At 42.5% G+C, this 22,957-nt stretch overlaps 1 protein-coding gene across 1 annotated transcript in view; it reads left to right on the forward strand.

Moving 5' to 3' along the window:
- FAM135B (family with sequence similarity 135 member B) overlaps positions 1-22,957 on the forward strand; it is a 233,083-nt gene that overhangs the window by 187,461 nt on the left and 22,665 nt on the right. The window contains exons 9-13 of the mRNA XM_017512001.2: positions 657-812; positions 1,615-1,688; positions 10,388-10,542; positions 18,276-20,301; positions 22,455-22,621. Coding sequence (XP_017367490.1) covers positions 657-812; positions 1,615-1,688; positions 10,388-10,542; positions 18,276-20,301; positions 22,455-22,621 — 2,578 coding nt within the window. The remainder of the gene's footprint in view (positions 1-656; positions 813-1,614; positions 1,689-10,387; positions 10,543-18,275; positions 20,302-22,454; positions 22,622-22,957) is intronic.

The following is a 22,957-nucleotide window of genomic DNA, read 5'->3' on the forward strand; positions in this document are numbered from 1 at the left end:
AGAGAGTAGTGATTGGAAGTTATAACTGCTGTAAAGTACTACGTCCAGAATGTGATGGGACACAGAGTAGAGTCCAGTATATGGATCTGGGCTATCTTGAAGAGTTTGGGGAGATTGTGAGTAATAGGTTTCCAGCTGGTGGCAACTGCAAATACATCATAAAGCGTTCTTGACTCTGGGAATTGAAAGGTAGGGAGAATTGAGTTTTATGGTGATGGGATTAGAAGGCTTGGATAGAAAAGTTGAAAGGGTTTATCCAGGATAAACAAAGAGAGAGAAAAACTATTAAAGGTGCAAGATCTTTATGGAACCCTAAGAGTAAGCTGTATTTAGAACATGCATGAAAGTAAAATGAAATGGAAGAGATACACCGGGACTTGGTAGTGGGTGATCTTGCCTGCTAAGGGCTTTGGGTGCTTTTCTGTAGACAGCAAGGAACTACCCAAATAATTTATTGTTGCCATTGCTGTTTTAGCTTCCAGATCAAACATGATAACATGTTCCTGTAGTCCTATGAGGTGTAACATAATGCTACAGATGTGCGGAGAAAGGAGAGTGATTTATTGAAAACAGAAAAGTCAGTAAAGGCTTCAGGAGGAAGACTACAATGCCTTCATGGTCAGGGGCCTTGACTACCACCTTTTTTGCCTCTCCAGATGTTGAACAATCCAGAGAAGATTGCCGAGCAGATAAGCAAGGATCTGGCCTGGCTCACCTCCCACATGATGGCTCTGTGGACCCAGTTCCTGGACACAGTCACTCTGCACTCCCAAGTGACCACTTATCTCACCCAGGAGCACCACACCCTGAGGGTGAGTCACCAGGTGGTGCACATTCTCCAGTCACATGCATTTGATTTCTTTGGAGGAAACTTTATGAGAATTAGATCAAGCACTGGGATTGGCCTCTAGATCTTCTTGCTTTCCTGCCTCCACCATGAACATGCAGGGTGGCATTGAGAACTTACCTAGCCTCTCAGGCCTTTGCTGTGTCATTCATAGAATTCCTGCTGTGGTAATCCCAGAGGATGTCAGAGCCTATTACAAGGAATATTATAAGTGCTTAGAAAAGACTTTGGAAACAGTGCTTTCTAACATAAAACATTGCTCTCTGTGTATTTCTCTGCCACCAGCTTAGGTGCACATAGTGGGTGCTAATGCATAATTAAATATGCTGGTATTTAGACCAACATCTTGTTATAACAAGATGACAAAACATATGAAGGTCAGAGTACACAAAATATTGAGAGAACATACATGGTGGGCTTTGGGAATTCAGTTTCATCTGCATTTATGTATGGACCCTGTTCACAGAGGTTTTATATTCTAGTAGAATAAATAAGACCTCAAGTTAAAAATAATAGGAAAAGCAACGTAAGAACAGTTTTATAGACTGCATTAACCTCTGTTTGTAAACCAAGTGTGGGCTAAGAGATATAAATGAGAGAGATCAGCTTGGAGGCATATCAAGACTGTTTCAGAACCTTCAGGTCATGGGCACGGCTCTCCTCCTATTAGAAAATGCCATTCATCTCTTTGACCTCAATTAAAAAAGAGAAAGTGCAGGTAATACCTAGCTAAAGAATTGAACTGTTGACGTTGTTTTATTCTGCAGGTCCGAAGGTTTTCTGAGGCCTTCTTTTATATGGAGCACCAAAAACTTGCGGTCCTGACATTTCAGGAGAATCTGTAAGTCATCTGTTGCATGCTCACTTGACTCCTAAAAGCAGCCACCCTAGACAGGCTTGTTAAAAGTTACTCTTGACTTCCTCACTGGATGTGAAGGGGAGAAGTCTACCCACCTCTGCACTTTCTGTCTGCATTTCCTCTGCAGGCACAAGAGTGTCAGACAGCTTGCAGAGGTGGGAGCTGGCAGGTGGCAGAGAAGGTCACCAACCCAAACTTTCTTTTGTTGAGTATCATGGTTTTGTAGACAGAATCAAGGAGCCCTAGGTCCCTGAAGACATCTGTTCTGAGCCCTCTGCAAAATGAATTAGAAGCAGGTGGTGTGGCCACAAACTATGTCAGAAAAACACAGAATTCGCCTGAGACTCTGCGGTAACTATGAAATGCATTTGGCATAAGAATTAAGTCTGAACTACCAAATTAGGAGGGCTGATGAATTTCTAAGTTTGCCTTCTTCCTGAAAAAACAAAATGAAAATTACTCAATGAATTGTGAGGGTTGATGGAGGATGAGGTCACACTCTCATAGATTCCCCAGGTGAGCAGCAGCAGAGAATCCTTTAACATGTTTTGTCCTCTGCTCCACAATCCAAGGGTTTCTTTTTGCTTCCAAACAATATGGTCACCTCAGAAATTAAATGTGGATGGAATAATGTTTGAGATGCCATAGCAAGAATAGAAGGAGAAACACTCAAGACCCATCCATCACTCAAGACAGACCTGGAGACCTTTTCGCCTTTCTCATTAGAATCCTATTTTCTCCCCACACTTTGTTCTGTTTGGAAAGTACAGTGACATTCACAGCTTGTCTCATGGATTCTGCAAGTGAGGGAGCTACACCAAGGGAAGCACAGCTGTGTGTTGAAATAACTAGTCTAGGAATTTCTACAGTTGTCCACTCACTCATTTATTCCTTTATGCCAGTACCCAGCTAGAACTGGGAGAACATATTTTCTAGAACTAAAATAAAAGAAGAGCTAATCTGATGACAAATATAAACATAACTGTGAGGGTCACTGAGAAAAATATTGCATATCAAGATCCCTGCAGGAAATCTTCTTTCCAGAGTCACAGCAACAATAGGTAAACCTTAGATTGTGGAGCCATGGTTACATTCTCAAGGAGTGCTAGCACACATAGAGGAGACAGACTCAAAGACCGCTGCTCTTCTGGAAGAGCTTTGGAACACCGACCACCGGTACAAACTGCAGATGACCCAGCACTTAGATTGCATGGGTTCAAGACCCTATTCCTGCATTTATTAGCAGTTGGTCTTGGGAGAGTTATGTTTCTGTCCTTCTTGTTTTATTTATTTTTTTTTTCTCACCCCCATCCAGTCTCAGCTTCCTTATCCACATAGTGGGTAAGGTAGCATTTGGGAGGACATAATGGGCACTTCCATGCACAGGGAATGCGTGGAACTAGCCACAGACTCTGCTCAGAAAATGTTAGACGGTGCCTGAAGAAGTAAGCAAATGTTTATTGTCCACATAGGAGTGGAAATACGGCAAGAATGCAGTAAAGGTGCTGTATACGTGGGTCACTCATCCTAGTCAAGAAACAGGCAAGGTAGAAATTATGTAATTTCAAGTTTTGATAAGTAGAAGAAAAAAACGCAAGATAACTACATAGAAAATGAAGAGAAATGGGGTATGACCAGTGTCCTCATAAATGTTTAACAACCAGCTTTCAGAAGAGCAAAAACAGACAAAGGGCGAACTGCCTTTGTAGTGTTTGCTGGTTTCTTCTGTGCAAATGTTTTCACAGTGGTCAATTTCAGGCTGCCAGTGTGCTATCACTGAATATGGAATCGGGAAAGGGTGTGCAGAGTTAGCCATTGCAAACCAGTGTGAATGGGCTGCAGTGCAGCAGCAATGAGTAGAGGGGAAAGTCTGTTTTAGGCAAAGTGATAAGAAAAAGTCTTTTTGAAGAAGTGAGATCTGAAGAGCGTCTGGGGTTACGGCAAGCCATGCCATGACATACGAGGATATTGTTTAGGCAGACAGAATGGTTGTCGTAAAAGTGCTGATACAGAAGCACAATGTGTTGGAAGAACAGCAAGAAGGCAAGTGTAGCTAGAATAGAGTGAGAAAGTAGAAGAGGGGAGGGGGCGGAGGGCAGCAGGGACCCAACCGTGTGGGGGCTTGTCAGCCGGAAAAAGACTTCGGACTGTGTACTGTGATAATTATGGTTAATGCTTTTGTTTTTCTTTTACCAGCAAATGAGGATGGGCCTTGTCATTTCAAATCTTACGTACAAGATTTGAAATCTTGATTCTGTAACTTGTAATGCTTGTGACATCAAACTATTTACTGAATCTCTTATATCTAATTTTCTTTTAGCTGTAAAGGGAAGTTTCCCTCATTCAATAAATAATGTATTTAGTGTTGACTGTGCATTAGTCACAATTTGGGGTGTTGGATATTCAACAGTGAATAAATCAGACAAATCCGTTATCTCATTGAGCTTATATTTTGACAATGGAAGGCATACAAGTACATAGATATGATATACTAAGCGGTAATGAGTGTTATGGGAAACATACATCTGTGTGAGAGGAACAGAGAGTACTAGTTCATGGAATTGTCACAGGAGGTCTCCTGGAGAAGGTGATGGTTGAGTGGAGACCTGATTCAGGTGGGAGATGGAGCTCCCTAGGTCCCTAGGAGATTGTAGTGTTTATCCTCTGAGTGACTTCAGAGATGAGAGAATGTTGTAAGCTTTCAATGAAGAGTAGACATTAACAGAAAACATAAATCATAGACTAAGATAGGAGGGATACTACTCTGGAAAAAGTATAGGTTTAGCCAGGTCATCAAGAATAAGAAGGGCTAAAAACAGAGGGAGAATTTTATTTCAGACTGAGAAAATTGCTAGAGAAAAGGTACGAAGTGCTGTGAAGAGAAGTGAGGCTTACCGTGGGATAGTGAAGAGGGGTGATGCAGGGCTGGCACCTGCGCGTGAACGTGGTTCTGCGCACCTGGAGGTCAGAGCTGGAGAGAGGTCGTTGCCCCAGGGAGGTCATGCTGCTCACACACAAGACAGTGGCACACTCCCAAATCAGGATGGACATAGGGCAATGCACATGGCCCAGGTGAAACTCCTCTGTCAAGACACATTTTGTTTAGGCTCAGATTAAATTGTGTTTCTCAAACAGTGGATCACAATCATTTAGTGGACAGTGAAATCAACTTAGCGTATTTGAAATAGTACTACTTCTTAAATGAAATAGGATAGGAGAGGAGGGAATAAGAAAGGACAGGGCAGGGCAGAATAGATGGTATAAGGAAGGAGTGTTGGCCGAAACTTTTGCTTCAGTACGTGCGTTTCTCGGGGAATGTGATTGCACTGGGTTGCCTTGGAAATGAAGACCATCTTTTGCCTTGGGTCATAATTTTTGAGACGTGTTCACAGATGATTTAGAATTGGTCAGCAGCAAGGGTGTGTGTTATTGTTCCTCTTCTCTGTTTTACCAATGTCTAGCCAGTGCTTTCCGCACAGCAAGGAGGTGTTGAGTGAAAGTTTGCTGAGGAATGAATGTGGAAGGGGTGATGGGAAGAAGACCTATCCTGATGTGTTCGTTTTCATAACAATAACTATGAGATATCACTCTGACTTTTACATTTCCTGTGTTGATAATTTTAAGTTTTAACTTTTGAAGAGGAATTGATTCTCAGAGATGCTATGTCCATAGGGTTGAACACAATAGGCATTTTACCTGGTGTGAATAAACAAGCATTTATTCATGGTGCTTAGTCTATTGAAGTTACTCTGATCAGAAACTTGAGTGCTTTATATACTTTGGCTCATTTAATGTTCACATTAACTCGATGAGGTAGGTACTAATATTTTCCCCACTCTAAAGAAGAAGAAACTGAGGAATCCTGGGCTCAGAGAGGTTAAGTCACTTACCTTAGACCACACAGCCAGCAAGTGACACAAACATGGATCTGTTGGACCCCAGAGACCACACTCGTAACCTCTTGGCTTTGGCTTCTCTGTGCACTGTTGAGCCATCATCCTAAGGAACATATGAGAAGAAATAAAGTGAAAAGGAGATTTTTGAACCTCTGAAACAGAATTGTCCTCATGCTTTCGTGCTGTATTCCTAGAGTCAGGATTACAGTCCTATAGCATGAGCTCAAACTTAGGTAAACCTGACGTTGAAAAGAACAGATGAGCCAGGTCCTGTATGCTCCAGGAGACTCCTTCCCTATGTGCCACACAGAATAACCTAACTAAAACCCAAGGATTCTGCCTGAGTGCTCAGAATGGAAGTGTCTCTGCCTACTGTGCCAACAACTGGTTTCCAAGCAAACTCTGCTTCCCAGAGTGTCATTTAGATGGATGAGGAGGGGCCCATGTGCTGAATGGGGCCACACATGGAGCGCGCACAGACACAGGTGTGCAAGGCTGACCTATGCAGGCTTCATTCCAGGCTAGTCTCTTCCCACTGGTACGGCTTCTGCAGTGGGGGGATCGGTGGGGAGAGGAGTGCGCAGGGAGGGGATTGGGAGGTGACAGTTTGAAAAGGCAAAGGCAGAGTTCAGATTCCTGTTTGGATCCTCTTGAGGATAAGGAATGAGGACTTCTTATTCAGTTAATGCTACTCTTAGTTGTTTATACGTGTTTACTTACTCAGGTCCCTTTCTCCTTCCCTTCCTCCCTCCCTCTGCATGATTATTCGTCATCCATTATGTCCAGGAACTGACCTGGGGACTTTCCATACAGTGATTTAGAAAACAAACAAGGTAGACAAGGTCTCAGCCCTCACTGGACAGAGAAGACAATAAATAAATTTGTAAATAAGGAAAAAAATTTAAGACAGGGCTAAAAAAACCAGGTGATAGAAAGTTCCGATTTGACCGAATAGGACCAGTGGCTCTCTAAAGTAGGGTGTTAAAGGAGAACAGTTCAGGGAAGGTGATATTGACACTAAGGGCTGAAGGCGGGAAGAAGCCCCAGAGGACAGAACATTACAAGTGGAGGTAATGGCCAGTGCAAAGGCCCTGAGGCCACACACAGCTTGAAAGCTGCACCAAAGATCTAGGAGAACGTCGTGGGGCAGGAGGGCTGTGTGAAGAGGCAGGTGGAGGAGTTACAGTGAGGGCTGGGATGGGGGTCATTCAGAGCCTTGGAGGGTCAGCAGTCAGGATTCACTCCCAGTTTTGCTAATAATAAACTCAACTCCAACTCCACATTCTCCTGGTTTACTTAAGTCAGAGAGAACATGTTTTTTCTTTCTTTAAATATTGGTCAAGTATTGTTGCCTTTTAATTGACCTTTCTTAACCTATCCCTCTTTGTTCTCCACAGAACCCTATAAAACATAATCACATCAACATGCATTGTACATGCAGTAATACATTCCCACATATGCACCCATGCACACACCCAGCGACACTCATATGCACACCCATGTACACTTCTGCATGTACAAACACATATGTGTCCATGAAAACACATATGCACATGCATAGACACCCTGGAAAACATATGTACACACATGCCACACCCATATCCACACAACTGCACACACCACACATGTAAACAAACCTACTCAGTCACAAACTCCCTGCCTGGTCAGAATGATCATTCTCAAACCCAGATGAGGCTGTGGCCCTTCCTGGCCTGCTGGTCTTCACTGTTTCCTTATTGCCCACATAGAGTCTAGACTCAAAAGAGGTGCTCAGGGCCTTCCTGCGGCCCCAGCCTCCCTGTGCTGCCTCCTCTGAACTGCTCTTGCAGGGTTTCCTAGTTCCCTGCATAGGCCATGTTGATTAATTGTATTCATGTAACAAGTGCTTTTAGTCAAAATACTGTTCACCATATAGGAGGCCTTGCCTAAGGCACTTGGGATACATCACTTCAGTGAGCAAAGCAGCATGTGTCAGAAGACAGGTGCTAACCACTTAGCATTGCGAATCAGTAAGTTATGCAGTATGACAGAAGGTGACAGGCATTGTCAAAACACAGAGCAGGGTAAGTGGACATCACAGCTGCCTTTGGCTGGGCTGAGTCAGGTGGATTGTGGTGTTTCCTAACTGTGATCTTTGCCCTGGAGGAGAGAGCATCCCTGCCTGGAACACTTCTCCCTGACTTGCTTCAGTCAATTACCACCTGCTAATTTCTGTTACTGGAATCTGTTTTTGTCAGTGTTCCCCAGAGAGACAAACCCATAGGATATAAATGGAGAGTGAGAAGTGAGAAGGAATATGTTAGGACAATTGATTCACTTTATTGTGGAGACCAAGAAATCCCACGATGGGCCTTCTGCCAGCTGGAGGACCAAGGGAGCTGGTAGCATGGCTCAGGCCAGGCTTGAATTCCTCAGAACCAGGGAAACTGATGGTGGCCAAAGGCCTGGGAGCCCCTGGAGTCCAGTGGGTGCAGAGGGGGCTGTTGAGAGTCCCAGAGTCCCAGAGCTGGCAAATCTAGAGTTCTGACAGCAGGAAAAGAGCATTCCAGATCCAAGAGAGAATGAGAGATGAATTTGTCTTTCCTCTGCTTTTTGTTCCATCCAGGACCCAGCTAATTGGATGGTGCCACCCACATTAAGGGTAGATCTTCCCCACTCAGTCCCACAATTTGCATGCCAGTCTCCTCTGGAGACACCCTCACAGACACACCCGGGGCAGCCCAGTCATTCTAATCCATGCCAAACCACCTGGGTTTCCCTTTCAGCAGAAGCATTGAGAATAATCCATGCAATGTTGGAAAATGTTTAGTGCTTTACCAGCTGTATGGGGAACACATAATCCAATCAAGGTGACATCTAAAATCAACCATCACAAATCCACCCCTTGCCACCTTGGTACCCATTTGCATTTCTTAAACCATATTTAATCTTCAAATAAAGACAGTAAGAGTGTCATAGTTACATCTAGCATGACACAACTATCCTGCAACTTCCTCTTGACAGCCACATCGCACTGGCCATGACTCAGGTTTAAGGAGGCCAGGGAAGCTTCTCCCAGGAGGCCTGCCTAGCAAAACCTTGCACTTGCCTGTGGTTGGGCTAAGAGGTCATGCACAGGATGTTGGCCTAGAGCCAGACCCTTCAGATTCCTCCAATCAGAGCAAGGCACTGATTCCTAGTTACCCTTTAGCATTTGCAGTCTGTTTTCGACACTTGCTAGACATTGTTTTAGGTACTTGGTCACATTCACGATAGCCCTGTGCTCAAGAAGCTGCATTTTCCTAGATCACAGCCTGCATAACATAACTTAGACCTAGCTCTCCCACACCTGTCCTGCTATATTGTAATTATTTGCTTAATTACTTTTTTTTTTTTCATGACTGTTAGCTTATTAGACCTAAAATCAAGCTGCAATCCTCTAGGTATACTTCCTAGCCTGTGCACACCATCCTAAGTCCTCTGGTGTTCAACATATTTTCTAATAAATAATAAACTGGACCAGAAGATTCAGATTCAGAGGGTGGTAAAAAGTGCAGTATTGACTGCAACAAAATTCCATTTAAACACTCAGGTAAGAATATCGAAAGTTAAATATTCTGAGAACTCCATTTAAACACTCAGATAAGAATATCAAAAGAGTTCAATATTCTGAGAATTCCATTTAAACACTCAGGTAAGAATATCGAAAGAGTTAAATATTCTGAGAACTCCATTTAAACACTCAGGTAAGAATATCGAAAGAGTTAAATATTCTGAGAATTCCATTTAAACACTCAGGTAAGAATATTTAAAGAGTTAAATATACTGAGAAGGATATTTAAAGAGTTAAATATTCCAAGAAGGATAGATAAGGAGGTATATATTCAGAGAAGGGTATTTAAAGGAGTAAATTTTCCAATAAGGGTATTTAAAGAGTTAAATATTCTGCATATTCACAGTTATGAAGCTGTAGCAGCCTTCAGGGCTTTGAGGAAGAAAAAATAACTCTTCTCCTCTATTTTGGTGAGTGAAGATCGAATTGAAAAATGAGAAGGAAACAAAATACACATATTTAATATGCATATTATGGATATGTATAGGAAATCATAGTTAATATGTAAATTCAGTGTGTATATTATATGAAATATAGATATGTAAATATTATATATGTCTATAGTTTTATCTTCATTGCATCTGTTACTGAGGATGCTGGGTTTGAGAAGCTGCTTTGAGTCTGTGCAGCATTTCACAGCTGTGAAGCTCTTCGACAGGCAGCTGGTCTACAAGCCTAGAGAGTAAGAAGTGGGCTGGCTGCTGGAACACGAGTGACAGACAGGAACTAGCTCTGCAAGCTCAAGTCTTCTCCAAAAGTCACAGACTCTGGGAGGTTTTAATTCAAACATGCCAAAATATGACCAGATCTTAAGAGGTCTAAGAAGTAAAAAAAAAAAAAAAGTAAAGGATATATAGATTTACACTTTGTCCCCAAAAATACTAATTCAGGATTTCTAGTCATTTAAGAACTCAGCTTGCTTTTATTATATTCCACTAAAATGGTCTATGATAAATACCCTTGTGTTTCCACTAACCCTACAATCCACGTCCTCTAATCTCAACGCCTCAGCCAGTTCCAAAGCAAAGCAGTCTACTGCTCTGGGGGCTGAGTAGGTGGGTGGAAGAAAGGGAGAGTGATGGGCAGAGTGACTGAGAATTTTCCCAGTGTTTTTCTGGGATTAGGAAGAGGGGGCAACAGTTTGAAAACCTTTGCCTCTTCCCTGGATGTTCACCCTACCATGTGCTCCCCAGGATACAGACGCACAGCCAGCTGTCCCTGGACATCCGGAACTCGGAGTACCTCACCAGCATGCCCCCGCTGCCCGCAGAGTGCCTGGACATTGACGGCGATTGGAACACCCTGCCGGTCATCTTTGAGGACAGATACGTGGACTGCCCTGCGACAGGTTTGTCTGTTGTATGTTGGAAAGACTCAGGAATAACGCTGTCCAGTGGGTTTCCGACAGTGGCCCAGTTTGTTTATGTCCCAGCAGAGTGAGACCAAATTAATGAAGGAATTTGACAGTTCGTAGAGAGGAAACAAGGTAATGGTTTGAAATGAAGTTATTTCCGTGAAATTGACTAACATATCTAACAAAATAACAGTGAAAAACTTCCTCCTTGACTCCTTCTGGAGTGGAATTTTATGTAGTGCTTCAGCATTTTCACCTGTAAAATAGGAACTGCAGCCTGTCCACCCCCACACCAGAGTGACATGAGAGTCAGATGAAGATCCTTTCTTGTCTCAAATGTGCCATTCAAATAAATGCCATTTCCAGGTGAACTTTGAAGGCATCGAGCCATCTGGGCCACTGTCGGTGTGGAGTTGGCACATTCTCCCCTTGTCTGCCTGGGTGTTTTTTCCCCATGTATTTCAATTTCCCCCCATACTCTACAGCTTTGCCCATTAGGTGAATTGGTGTGTTTGCATCATCGTGATCTGAGAGAGTGTGGGTGTGTGTGAGTGCGCCCTGAGATGGGATAGAGTCTTGTCCAGAGCTGAGTCCTGCAGTGAGACGGTGTCTTGTCCGGGCTGATTTGTTGTCCTGAGCCACCAGGAAAGGACAAAGTATGGAAGCACTCAGTGAGCTACCGTATTTCTGATTGATTGTGAACTACACAGGGTGGCAGGAGGTGCTCCTTACAATTTCACTTTGCAGACACTTATTCTTTGACCTAACCCACCATCACTACAACTGCTATCACTCATTGAGTCACCAAATACTGGGCAAATTATTGTTATTATTATTTTGAGACAGGGTCTTGCTCTGTTGCCCAGGCTGGAGTACAATGGCATGATCTTGGGTCACCGAAACCTTCCCCTCCCGACTTCAAGCGATCCTCCTGCCTCAGCCTTCTGAATAGCTGGGATTACAGGCATGTGCCACCATGCCTGGCTAATTTTGTATTTTTAGTAGAGACGGAGTTTCTCCATGTTGGTCAGGCTGGTCTCGAACTCCTGACCTCAAGTGATCCACCTGTCTCGGCCTACAAAAATGCTGGGATTACAGGCGTGAGCCACCATGCCTGGCCTATTTGTTTTTATTAATTATTCTTAATTAATAAAAATATAGATTTACTTCAGAGTTAAATATTAGAAGTGTTTTAGGTCTTTATTTAGAAGTTTAATGGTGTTTTCGGGATCAGAAATATGCCATAGGAACTTAACTCTTGCTTATAGCAATTAGCCTATATTAAAACTGGTTCTATTATGCATCCTTTTAATTGTGTTATAGGTCAATGTTTCCAGCAACCTATTGATGATGTTAAATGAGGACTTACTCTATATAGATTAATAGATGAATGATTCATTTCAGGAAGAAATGATAACATGTTTGTGTATATGTATCAAGAGTGCAATCTGTTTTGCTGATGTCACACAGCGTTTGTTAATGGACTGACAGGTCAAGTGGGAGTGCCCTGGGCATGTGGTCAACATTTGTTTCTTGTCCTGCCCCATGGCCCTGCTCCTTGAAACTCAGCAAGCTAAATAGTCCCGTGCTCCCTTCGAGGATCAGAAAAACATCAGGCCCTATGCTGGAGGTTTTAGGTGCTTTATCTCTTTAATCCTATAAACAATCTTGCAAGCTCTATGCCACAGAGAAAATCTGAGGCACTAAGTAAAAGAATTTATTAAAGATCACAAGGCTTATTAAAGGCAACATTCAAAGCCAACTCGGTCTGATTCCAAAGTCCAGGCTCTGCATAGCTGTCTGTGCAAGGAGTTTTAAATCATTATGTTTAGGTGACCATCATTTGAGCAATGCTTTAAAATGGCCAAATTTCAAAGATTCTGCAACCTGAGACTTGTAGAATATTTTAAAAATCCAAGTGACTTCCAAGGGCAGTGCAACCTTGCAAACATATGGTTATTTGGTTCTCAGTTATAACCTGACATCTAGTGTCCACACAGTGTATAGCAGTTAGAAAGTGTACAGGCCAGAGACAGCCTAAAAACAACTGGTGGAAACAAGTTTAAAACATGACACTGAGACTTTTTCTTCTGTGGGGTGTGTGTGTGCATGTCCATATGTGTGTTTGCATATATATGTATATGTATGTATGCATATGTAGGTATGCATGTATATTTATAGGTTAGTGCATCTTCATTAGAGTTATATGATTTAACTGCAGAGAATCTGAACTGTTGGAGAAGAAATTTAAATTAATCACCCACTATCCGAACCTCTAGTGTTATCGTTATTAGGTTTGGTTGCAGATTGTCTTTCAGGCTTTCTTTTTCTGCACATAGTAACTTATATTCTTGTGAATATAAATCTCAGTCCCTCAACTCGCAGGTGCAGTTATATCACATATCTTATTTTTTTTAACTTACATTTTATTTAATTGTACTTTAGGTTTTGGGGTACATGTGCAGATCTGGCAGGACTGTTGCATAGGTACATACATGGCTGCCTCCATCCCCCCGTCACCCACATCTGGCATTTCTCCCCATATTATCCCTCCCCAACCTCCCCACCCCACTGCTGTCCCTCCCTTGGCCTCCCCCAAAAGACCCCACTGTGTGATGCTCCCCTCCCTGTGTCCATGTGTTCTCATTGTTCCACACCTGCCTATGAGTGGTATCATACAGTGTTTGATTTTCTGTTCTTGTGTCAGTTTTCTGAGAATGATGGTTCCAGCTTTATCCATGTCCTTACAAAGGACACAAACTCATCGCTTTTTGTGACTTCATAGTATTCCATGGTATATATGTGCCACATTTTTTTGTCCAGTCTATAATTGGTGAGCATTTGGGTTGGTTTCAGGTCTTTGTTTGTCCAAACATATTAGTTTCCTCTAAGCCATTGGTTGTCCACATTTATGTTGTGAACCCCCAAAATCTGAGATATATCCCAGTTAATTTAGAAAGTTTATTTTGCCAAGGTCGAGGACATGCACCTGTGACAGCCTTAAGAGGTCCTGACCGCATGTGCCCAAGGTGGTCAGGACACAGTTTGGTTTCATGCATTTTAGGGAGACGTGAGATAGCAATCAAGATATGTTTAAAATGAACATTGGTTCAGCCAGGAAAGGCAGACAATTGGAAGCGGGGAAGGGGCTTCCAGGTCATAGGTAGATAAGAGACAGAGGGTTGCATTCTTTTAAGTTTCTGATTAGCCCCTCCAAAGGAGGTAACCAGATATGCATTTATCTCAGTGAGCAGAGGGGTGACTTTAAACAGAATGGGAGGCAGGTTTACCTTAAGCAGTTCCAAGCTTGGCTTTTCCCTTTAGCTTAGTGATTTTGGGGGTCCAGGATATATTCCTTTTACAATGTCGTATTTTAGGACCAGCCTCTCCTTGCAGCTTCTGTGTTAAGCTTGAGGCTGGGACCCTGGCACAGCACAGATATACTCATCTTCCTAGAAGAACAAAGGCAGTCACTCTCAGAGGTGAGAAGCTCACCACCATGCTTCTCTCCAAGGACATTGGACCTGAGCCTTCTCAATCCCCCAGACTCCTTTTACAGAAATATCTGTACCCCCACTCCAAACTAGAAGCTTTTCTTGAACTCCTTGATCGCTTACAGAGCATTTTGGTGATTCTTTAACCCCAGATCAAAAGCATGAGTGATAAAGAATTAATTTCTCTTCCCTCAAGAGCCCAGTTACCTTAATATTTATGCCTTGCCATGATGTTATCGGATACAATTATGTTCCATTCTTCCAGTGTAAGGAAAAAAGGGAAATAAAAGATTTCCATTTCTATGTTAAAATAATAGCATTTGCTGGAAACTGTGGCTCACACCTGTAGTCCCAGCTTCTCGGGAGGCTGAGGTGGGAGGTTTGCTTGAGCCCAGGAGTTGGAGGCTACAGTGAGCTATGACTGTGCCTCCTGTCACTGCACTTCAGCCTGAGTGTCAGAGTGAGACCCTGTCTCTAAAAGGAAAAGAACAACTAACAAAAACCATGATAGCATTTGTTCATGGTCTGTGACAGAACCATGGTGTATTAGTGTTTTCACACTGCTGATAAAGACATACCCGAAACTGGGTCATTTATAAAGAAAAAGAGGTTTAATGGCCTCTCAGTTCCTTGTTGCTGAGAAGGCCTCACAATCATGGTGGAAGTTGAACGGTACATCTTATCATGGCTGTAGGCAAGGAGAGAATGAGAACCAAGCAAAAGGGCTTTCCCTTTATAAAGCCATCAGTTCTCCTGAGACTTACTTACTAGCATGAGAACAGATCGATCGGGGAAGCCGCCCCCGTGATTCAGTTATGTCCCACCAGGTCCTCCCCACAACATATGGGAATTACGGGAGCTATAATTCAAGATAAGATTTGGGGTGGGGACACAGCCAAACCATATCACGTGGCCTAAACGTGTGTCATGCATCAGGCACTCTGCAAGTTCTGTCTGTGTCTGTCCTCCCCCACACTCATGTCATGTCTCTCTGTCCCAAGACAACTGGGAGATTTGCCTAAAGCCTGAAGAGTTGACCAGATTGTCTCGTGTTGAGTCTTCCCCCTAATAATTAGTAACTGTGTAAAATTGGGTAAAAGGGGTTGTAATTTTTCCTCCATAGGATTGCCGTGACCAGTGGATTGATCAGTCTCTGAAATACTTAAAAGAGCAACTGGCACAAAGGCATTCTGCATGCATGTTAGCTAACACTTTTCATTAATATCTGACTCTAAATCCATTCTTTCAATTAGATCCTTTGCTACTCTAATTTTTCTAGAATTACAAGAGTGAAACCAGTTATTTGCTATTTTGGAAACTTACTTTCTGCACTCCTTGTTTTCTGTCTTGTCTGTGATGAATCTGATAAATGTTTTCTTTTTTTAATTCCAAGAATCTATGACCTGTTACCTGTGATATAAAGACCAGATGACTCATTTATACAAGGTGTTCAAGTTCATCTATGGCATGGGTTCTCTCTGTCTGGCTTCATACCCCCAACACCTCACTCTTGTTCTATCCAGGTGGAAATGAGCCAATACCCAAGCAAAGTGTGCCCTCAGCCTCCCAGGCCTTTGCCCACACCATTCTCTGTGCCTGGCGTGGTTCATTCGCTCCTTTCTGAAGAAGCTCATTTCATATTCCCCAGCAGTCCCATTCTTTTATTGTTTTGAATACTTTTTAAGACACATTTTAGGTTCCCAGTAAAGGAAAATGAAGAGGAAGATACAGAGATTTCCTGCATACCTCCTGCCGCCACACCTGCATAGCCTTCTTCATCATTAACATCTCCCACCTGAGTGGTGCCTTTGTTACAGCAGATGAATATCACCCAAAGTCCCTAGTTTGCATCATTCTTCGTGTTGCACATTCTATGGGTTTGGGCAGATGTATAATGAGTGACACGCATCCACTCTTATAGTATCATACACAGTAGTTCACTGCTCTAAAAATCCTCTGTGCTCAGTATATTCATCCTTCCTTCTCCCCAGTGCCTGGCAACCACTGATCTTTTTACTGTATTCATAGTTTTGCCATAGTCCATGTTATTTTGGCAGAAGAGATAGCTATATCTGTGTATGTTTCCCAATATTTTGTAAATCCCTTAAAGGCAGAGACTGGTTCACTGTTATGACTAGTACTTACTTTCCCTCTTCCTAAGCCACTGCCTAGGATAGGGACTTTTTACACAGAATATGTCAAAGTACTGTTTATGGTACTAAATGATATTGAAGCAACTGTTTTTCAAACCAGTGCAAACAATAATGAACACACTATATTTGTTTTGCTGGGTTTCTGTTCTATTGTCAATTTATTATCTATGTACTAGCTATGATGCTAGCTTTGGGGCTGCAGAGATTCATACAACACAAACTCTTCTCTCCAGAGTTGACAACAGATGCACAAAAAGATCACAGTATGGCTATAGGATGCATTATACTGCGTGTTTGTAGAAGAGAGGCTTGGAATTTGTTAGAGAACGTCTAACTTGCTGTAGGCTATGGGAAGGGTCTCCTAGAGAGAGGGAAATTTGTTCAGTCTTTCAAGATGTGAAGAATGTGTCCTGTTAAGGAAGAGATCCATTATTTCCTTGCTGCAATCATAAACTTCATTCAAAAGCATCACATCTTAATGCTTCCTGCAGTCTTTAAGTAGTGTCTGGGTTTACTTCATGATCACATTCAATAGTGATTGCATTGATTTAACTTCTACTAAGATGACATGGAGGATTCAAAATTTTAAAGAAAATAATAATCCAGTTCTTTTTTTTGTTTGGTGTGTATGTAAATTGAATAACATGTCAGATGACTATTTCTTGAGAGCCATGGTACAGACAGACATGGGAGGTTATTGTTTTTGTCTAGTCACGAATTCTTAAAAGGGAGGGAGAGAGGCAGAGAGAGAGAGAGAAAGAGGGAGAGAGAAGGAAGGAAAGAAGAGATAAGAGATTTAGAAGAGATTGAGAGAGATAATGGCTTACCTAAGAAAAACTAGGAAAAAGGTGGTCTTTGGCTCCTCACCATCTGATTATGAAGATCACAATGATTCTGGGAGATTTCCTGTGGTCTGAATGCCACTAAGGATAGTTTATCCTAATAGAACTCAAGCTTGGCAGTATTTTTCTGAGGAAAGTAGAAATCTGCCTTCCCCAGGTGTAACATCATCTTGTATCATGACTCTACTATGATTTATGACTATAGAGCATTAAGTTTACTTTGAATCTTTCCATTGCAGAGTTGAGGAAAGTGACCTCCAATAGGGTAAGAGCTTGTTTAAGTTCCATAGTTGTCCAAGGTCTCACAGCTGGTAAATGGCAATGTCGGAATTGAAAATCAGGCTTTTATGGCTGTAAAGCTCTCTTTTACTCTGTAAATATTGCACATAAGATGGAGAAATGCTTTAATATTTACAAGTGGGGATTATTATACATACTTTGATAAAAGGATGACAAGTGTTTTGTTTGTGTAGTGCAGTTTTAACACTAACTATCCAGAGGTCAAACTTCGCTAGGGCACAATCCCTGATGAACTTGACCTTTAAATACCAGACACCAGCTCAGGGCTTCCCAGGCCATGCATATTCTGAACAACTGGCTACAAATTGTGGGTTTCCTTAACCCCTTCAGGTTCAATAATTTGTTAGAATGACTCACAGAACTTAGGAAAACACCATACATACAATTGCATTTTTATTATAAAAGATACAAGTAACAGCCAATTAAAAAGGAGATCCACCCAGGTCTGAGGAGTCTCACACGTAAACCTTCTGTGTCCTTGGGACTAACCACCCTCCAGGCACACCAGTCTATATGTATCATCACCAGAGACACTCACCTAAGCCTCAGAATCCAGAATTTTTATTGGGGGTTCATTTTGACCAAAATCAATCCCCAGGCTACTCTTTCCCAGAAATCAGGCTGGTATTACTTGACTGAACATCTTAACTCTCTCATCACATGGTTGGTCTTTCTGGCATGGCCATCCTCTATCCTGAATTAACTTATTACCATAAAGTGTTTAGGGATTCATCATGAGTCCCTGGTTAGCATAAACGATCAAGACCCCACATATAACAAAGACACTCTTATCATTTGAGAAATTCTAAGAACTTAGAGAGTATCTCTTAGGAATTAGGAATGAAAAAAAGCCAAATTCTTTGGTATACAGTTAGACATTTGGATGACTTGTAAACATAGATTCTTATACTATAATTTTCTTTCTTTTTTTTTTGTAGGGCATAACTTGAGTGTTTATCCTAATTTTGATGTTCCAGTGACAAGTCCTACAATAATGAATCTAAAAGAGAAAGAAGATAACTGTATGGTAAATAGCAATTTATCTTTTAGGGAAGACCTTGGCCTGTCTACCATAAAACCATCCCAAGTGGATTCTGATGAAGAAGTTATCAGGTGTCCAGAGCCGGCTGAGAACACGGCCACACAAAATCATACAGATGTGTGCTCTGACTCTCAGGTGTATATGACAATTGGTGAATTTCAAAGCAAAGCAGGTATGCCTGAAGATGAATGTTGGACTAGCCAAACATCTGATGCTGGGACATATCCCATGGCAGATGTGGACACTTCTAGAAGGAGTCCAGGCCCAGAGGATGGACAGGCCCCAGTGCTGACCTACATTGATATACAATCTAGCAATAAGAACCCCTCCAGAGCTGAACCTTCGATGGCCTTCAATGCTCAGCATGAGAGTAGGACCTCTAGAGACAAGCATAGATTAGACAGGACTGGGCTAAGCAAAGTGGTAGCAGGTGGAAGCCACCAAAATGCCATCTCATCAGACAAAACAACTCTCCATGAATTAAATACTCTTGGAAGGGGAGCAGACCAAGAGGGGAAGGTGGTGCTGCTAGGCTTGAAGCTCATCCCCTCTGATCCCTGTGATCCACTAAGTTCTACACTGAGGGAGCCCTTAGATGTTAGGTCCTCCCTAAAGGACTCTCACACAGAAGAGCAGGAAGAACTCTCTGTGCTCTCCGGGGTCATCAAGAGATCTTCATCCATCATATCTGATTCAGGCATCGAGAGTGAGCCAAGCTCCGTCGCCTGGTCGGAGGCCCGAAGCAGGGCCCTGGAGTTGCCCAGTGATCGGGAAGTCTTGCACCCGTTTGTTCGAAGACATGCCCTCCACCGGAACTCCCTAGAGGGTGGACACACAGAAAGTAACACGAGTCTGCCAAGTGGCATCCAGGCTTCTCTTACCTCTATTAGCTCTTTACCTTTTGAGGAGGATGAGCGGGAGTTGGCACTCACTAAGTTAACCAAGTCCGTATCTGCTCCCCACATCAGCAGCCCAGAGGAAGCCGCTGAGGATATAGTGACCAAGCAGCAAGACAGAGGTTTTGCTGAACCTTCAGATATGCACAGCGGGAGCCACGGTTCCCCTGGACCTTGCTCTCAACTTTGTGGTGACTCTGGAACACAGGATGCTGGAGTGGACCATCCCCTGGTGGAGATAGTTTTAGATGCTGACAACGAGCAGAGCCCAGGATACATAGACATCCCCAAAGGGAAAGGGAAGCAGTTTGATGCTCAAGGAGACTGTCTTCTTGATGGCAGGACTGAGAACACTCCAGGTATTGAAACCAAAGGTCTTAATTTAAAAATACCACGTGTCATAGCACTTGAAACCCCCAGGACCAGATCTCTTCATAGAACACTAATGGAAACTCCAAAGGGCAAGCCTAAAGACTTGAAAGTGGGTCAGACGGCTCTTTCTAACAGTGGCATCTCAGAGACTGAGGGTATCTCCCAGCATAAGTTGCCAGAATTGAGCTATACATCAGTTGCTGATGCCATCAACTTGAACTCAACAGGCCAGCGAAGCCAAAGTGGTTCACCTTGCGTTATGGATAACACAGCGTTTGATAGAGGAGTGAATGCCTTCCCGGAGTTTGAACATAAAGCAGGCACTGTGTGCCCCACTGTGACCCATTCCGTTCATTCCCAGGTTTTGAAAAACCAAGAGCTGAAGGCAGGCACTTCCATCATGGGGTCCCACCTGACCTCTGCAGAGACCTTCACTCTGGACAGCCTGAAGGCTGTGGAGGTTGTTAACTTATCTGTGTCTTGCACTGCCACGTGTCTCCCTTTCTCTTCTGTGCCCAAGGAGACCCCTGCCAGGGCTGGATTCTCCTCCAAACAGACCCTGTTTCCCATCACTCATCAGCCTTTGGGATCCTTTGGAGTTGTTTCTACACATTCCAGCACACTGGATGAGGAAGTCCGGGAAAGGATGTTTAGGTAGGCTGGCTAATAGGCTTGCCTTTCCCACAACAGTCTTTTAGATTTTTCTACATATTTCTCCATTTCATGCATACTATTTCAAAATTTAGATATATGTCATTATCTGATTTAAATAAGGTAATATATATCATAGTATAGATAATATGTCATATCATATATATTTAATTCATATCATAGGAATTAAGAATGCAGGATACTGTAAGGAAGTAAAAATGATCAATAGGTCTACCTCTAAATGTAACCACCATGTATATTCTTCTGCATTTTTTTATGTGAATCTATATCTATTTATGCTTTTTATATAAAAATAAGATCATTCTGTGCAAATGCAATTGTAAATGTTTAAGTTAATAACATCTTATAAATATCTTTTTATGTTTATAAATATGTTTGTATTATAAAATCATTTTAATGATTACACAATATTCTCTTACATGAATATACCATGATTTATTAACCAAATCCTTTACAAACAAACCTTTAAATTTCATTCTTTTTTTTTTTTTGAAATGGAGTCTCACTCTGTCACCAGGCTGGAGTGCAGTCGCACAATTTCAGCTCACTGCATCCTCTGCCTCCAGGGTTCAAGCGATTCTCCTGCCTCAGCCTCCTGAGGAGCTGGGACTACAGGTGTGTGCCACCATGCTCAGCTAATTTTTGTATTTTTAGGAGAGACGGGATGTCACCATGTTGGCCAGGATGGTCTCGAACTCCTGACCTGGTGATCTGCCTGCCTCTGCCTCCCAAAGTGCTGGGATTACAGGCGTGAGCCACCACACCCAGCCAATTTTGTTCAATTTTTATTATGAGTATCATAACTCTCTTATGAATAACATTGTTCCTCGACCTTTGCACGTTTTGAAAGGGGAATTCTTTAAGAGCCTTTGGGGAATACAATTCCTCATCAGATTTGACCCCTTAAGCACCCTTTACCATTGTGTGGCTTTTAAGTTTACCTTTGCAGTGCCAGAATTCATTTCATCATCATCTTGTAGAGCTTGCATTCATATTGCTTCCCCATCTATAAACTATCTGATTAGGTATATAATAGAATCATTTTATCAAAACATGCCATCTTATTTACCTTTTTGCAAAATGCTAAAGAGTTACTTATTAGTGGTGTCTCCAAAAGAAATTTCCACTGGCAGGCAAACATTAGGTCTTTTGTTTGTTAAAGAATATAAATCCCTATCATATGGTACTTGTTGTTAATTCAACGAGTACATAGTAGACATAGCAGATGCTGTCCAATGCCTGCCTGGCCAGGGATTTCCTGGCTTTTATTGTACTTGTAGTCTAATGGAGAGACAGACACATGAGAGAAGGAAATGAGGGCAGTGACTGGGTAAATGTGATGTTTCATATGTGCGTGGTGGAGCCAGAAAGAAAAGCACCTAATTTGACTGGGGGAAGTGGGTGTTAATAGGAATGGAGTTCAAGCAAAGCTTCCTAGATAAGCTGACACCTGCTCTGAGAAGAAAATGTAAGATACGTTGAGGATGAAGTTGAGGCTAATAACAAGAGACACTAAGTGTCAAAGTTGAGATTCTGACCTTGGCAGTCTGACTCCTGAGTCCAGTCCCTTAAGCATCGTCTTGCCAGGTAACAAAAGTATGTCACAGCCAAATGAGAAAGGCATCTCAGGCATACAGGCCCTCATGCACCAAGGGATTGAAGTAAGCAAAGTCATGTAGTTCATGCAGGAAATTATAAGAAATGTGATCTTTGTGGAGGCTGGGAGTGGTAAGGAGTGATACTGGAGAAGCAGGAGAAGGCCAAGCCATGGTGGGCCTGGGCATCAATCAAATCAAGAAGCTTTCACTGTTTAAAGATTGCATGGGGCCTTGGAGCTGGATAGAATCTTTGGTGTCTTGTCACTCTGCCTCCTGTCCAATGCAGGAATCACATAAGAATCTGGAGAACCAAAACCCATAGAGGCTTTGGTTTTCATAGAGTACTTTCCTGCCTTCTTGTTCAGAGACAGCAAAGCTTCAGTCACTAGCCTCTCCCCTGGGGTCTCAGGTCAGCATTTGCCACTCAGCAGATACTTAGCCTGTGGGTGCTCAGCCCTCCTGCATACCAGCCCAGCTCATTTCCTGTTCAACATGAAATACACAGCTTGGCTTGTGATTAACTAGTGTATTCTCCAGTTTTTATCAGGCCAAAGAAAAATTTAAAAAAGAACTGAAGATTGAAGGATTTCTGTACAGTGACTTAACTGTACTAGCTTCTGATATACCGTATTTCCCACCAGAGGAAGAAGAAGAAAATTTGGAAGATGGAATTCACCTGGTTGTCTGTGTCCATGGTCTGGATGGTGAGTTCTAAAGCCAGTTTTCTCTTCACAATTCTGTAATATATACAATTGATAGTATTTATGCATTTAAATTAATAAATGAGGTATTCATTCAACAAAATGTTCAATTAGCAACTGTGGAATGACAGTAATTATGAAGAGTCTAAGGAAATGGCATGGCATTGCTCTTAAAGAAAATATCTCGAGCCGGGCACGGTGGCTCATGCCTGTAATCCCAGACTTTGGGAGGCTGAGGCAGGCGGATCATGAGGTCAAGAGATTGAGACCATGGTGAAACCCTGTCTCTACTAAAAAATACAAAAATTAGCTGGACGTGGTGGCATGTGCCTGTGGTCC

Source organism: Cebus imitator, unplaced genomic scaffold, assembly GCF_001604975.1.
Source record: "Cebus imitator isolate Cc_AM_T3 unplaced genomic scaffold, Cebus_imitator-1.0 Scaffold459, whole genome shotgun sequence".
NCBI classification, from domain to species: domain Eukaryota; kingdom Metazoa; phylum Chordata; class Mammalia; order Primates; family Cebidae; genus Cebus; species Cebus imitator.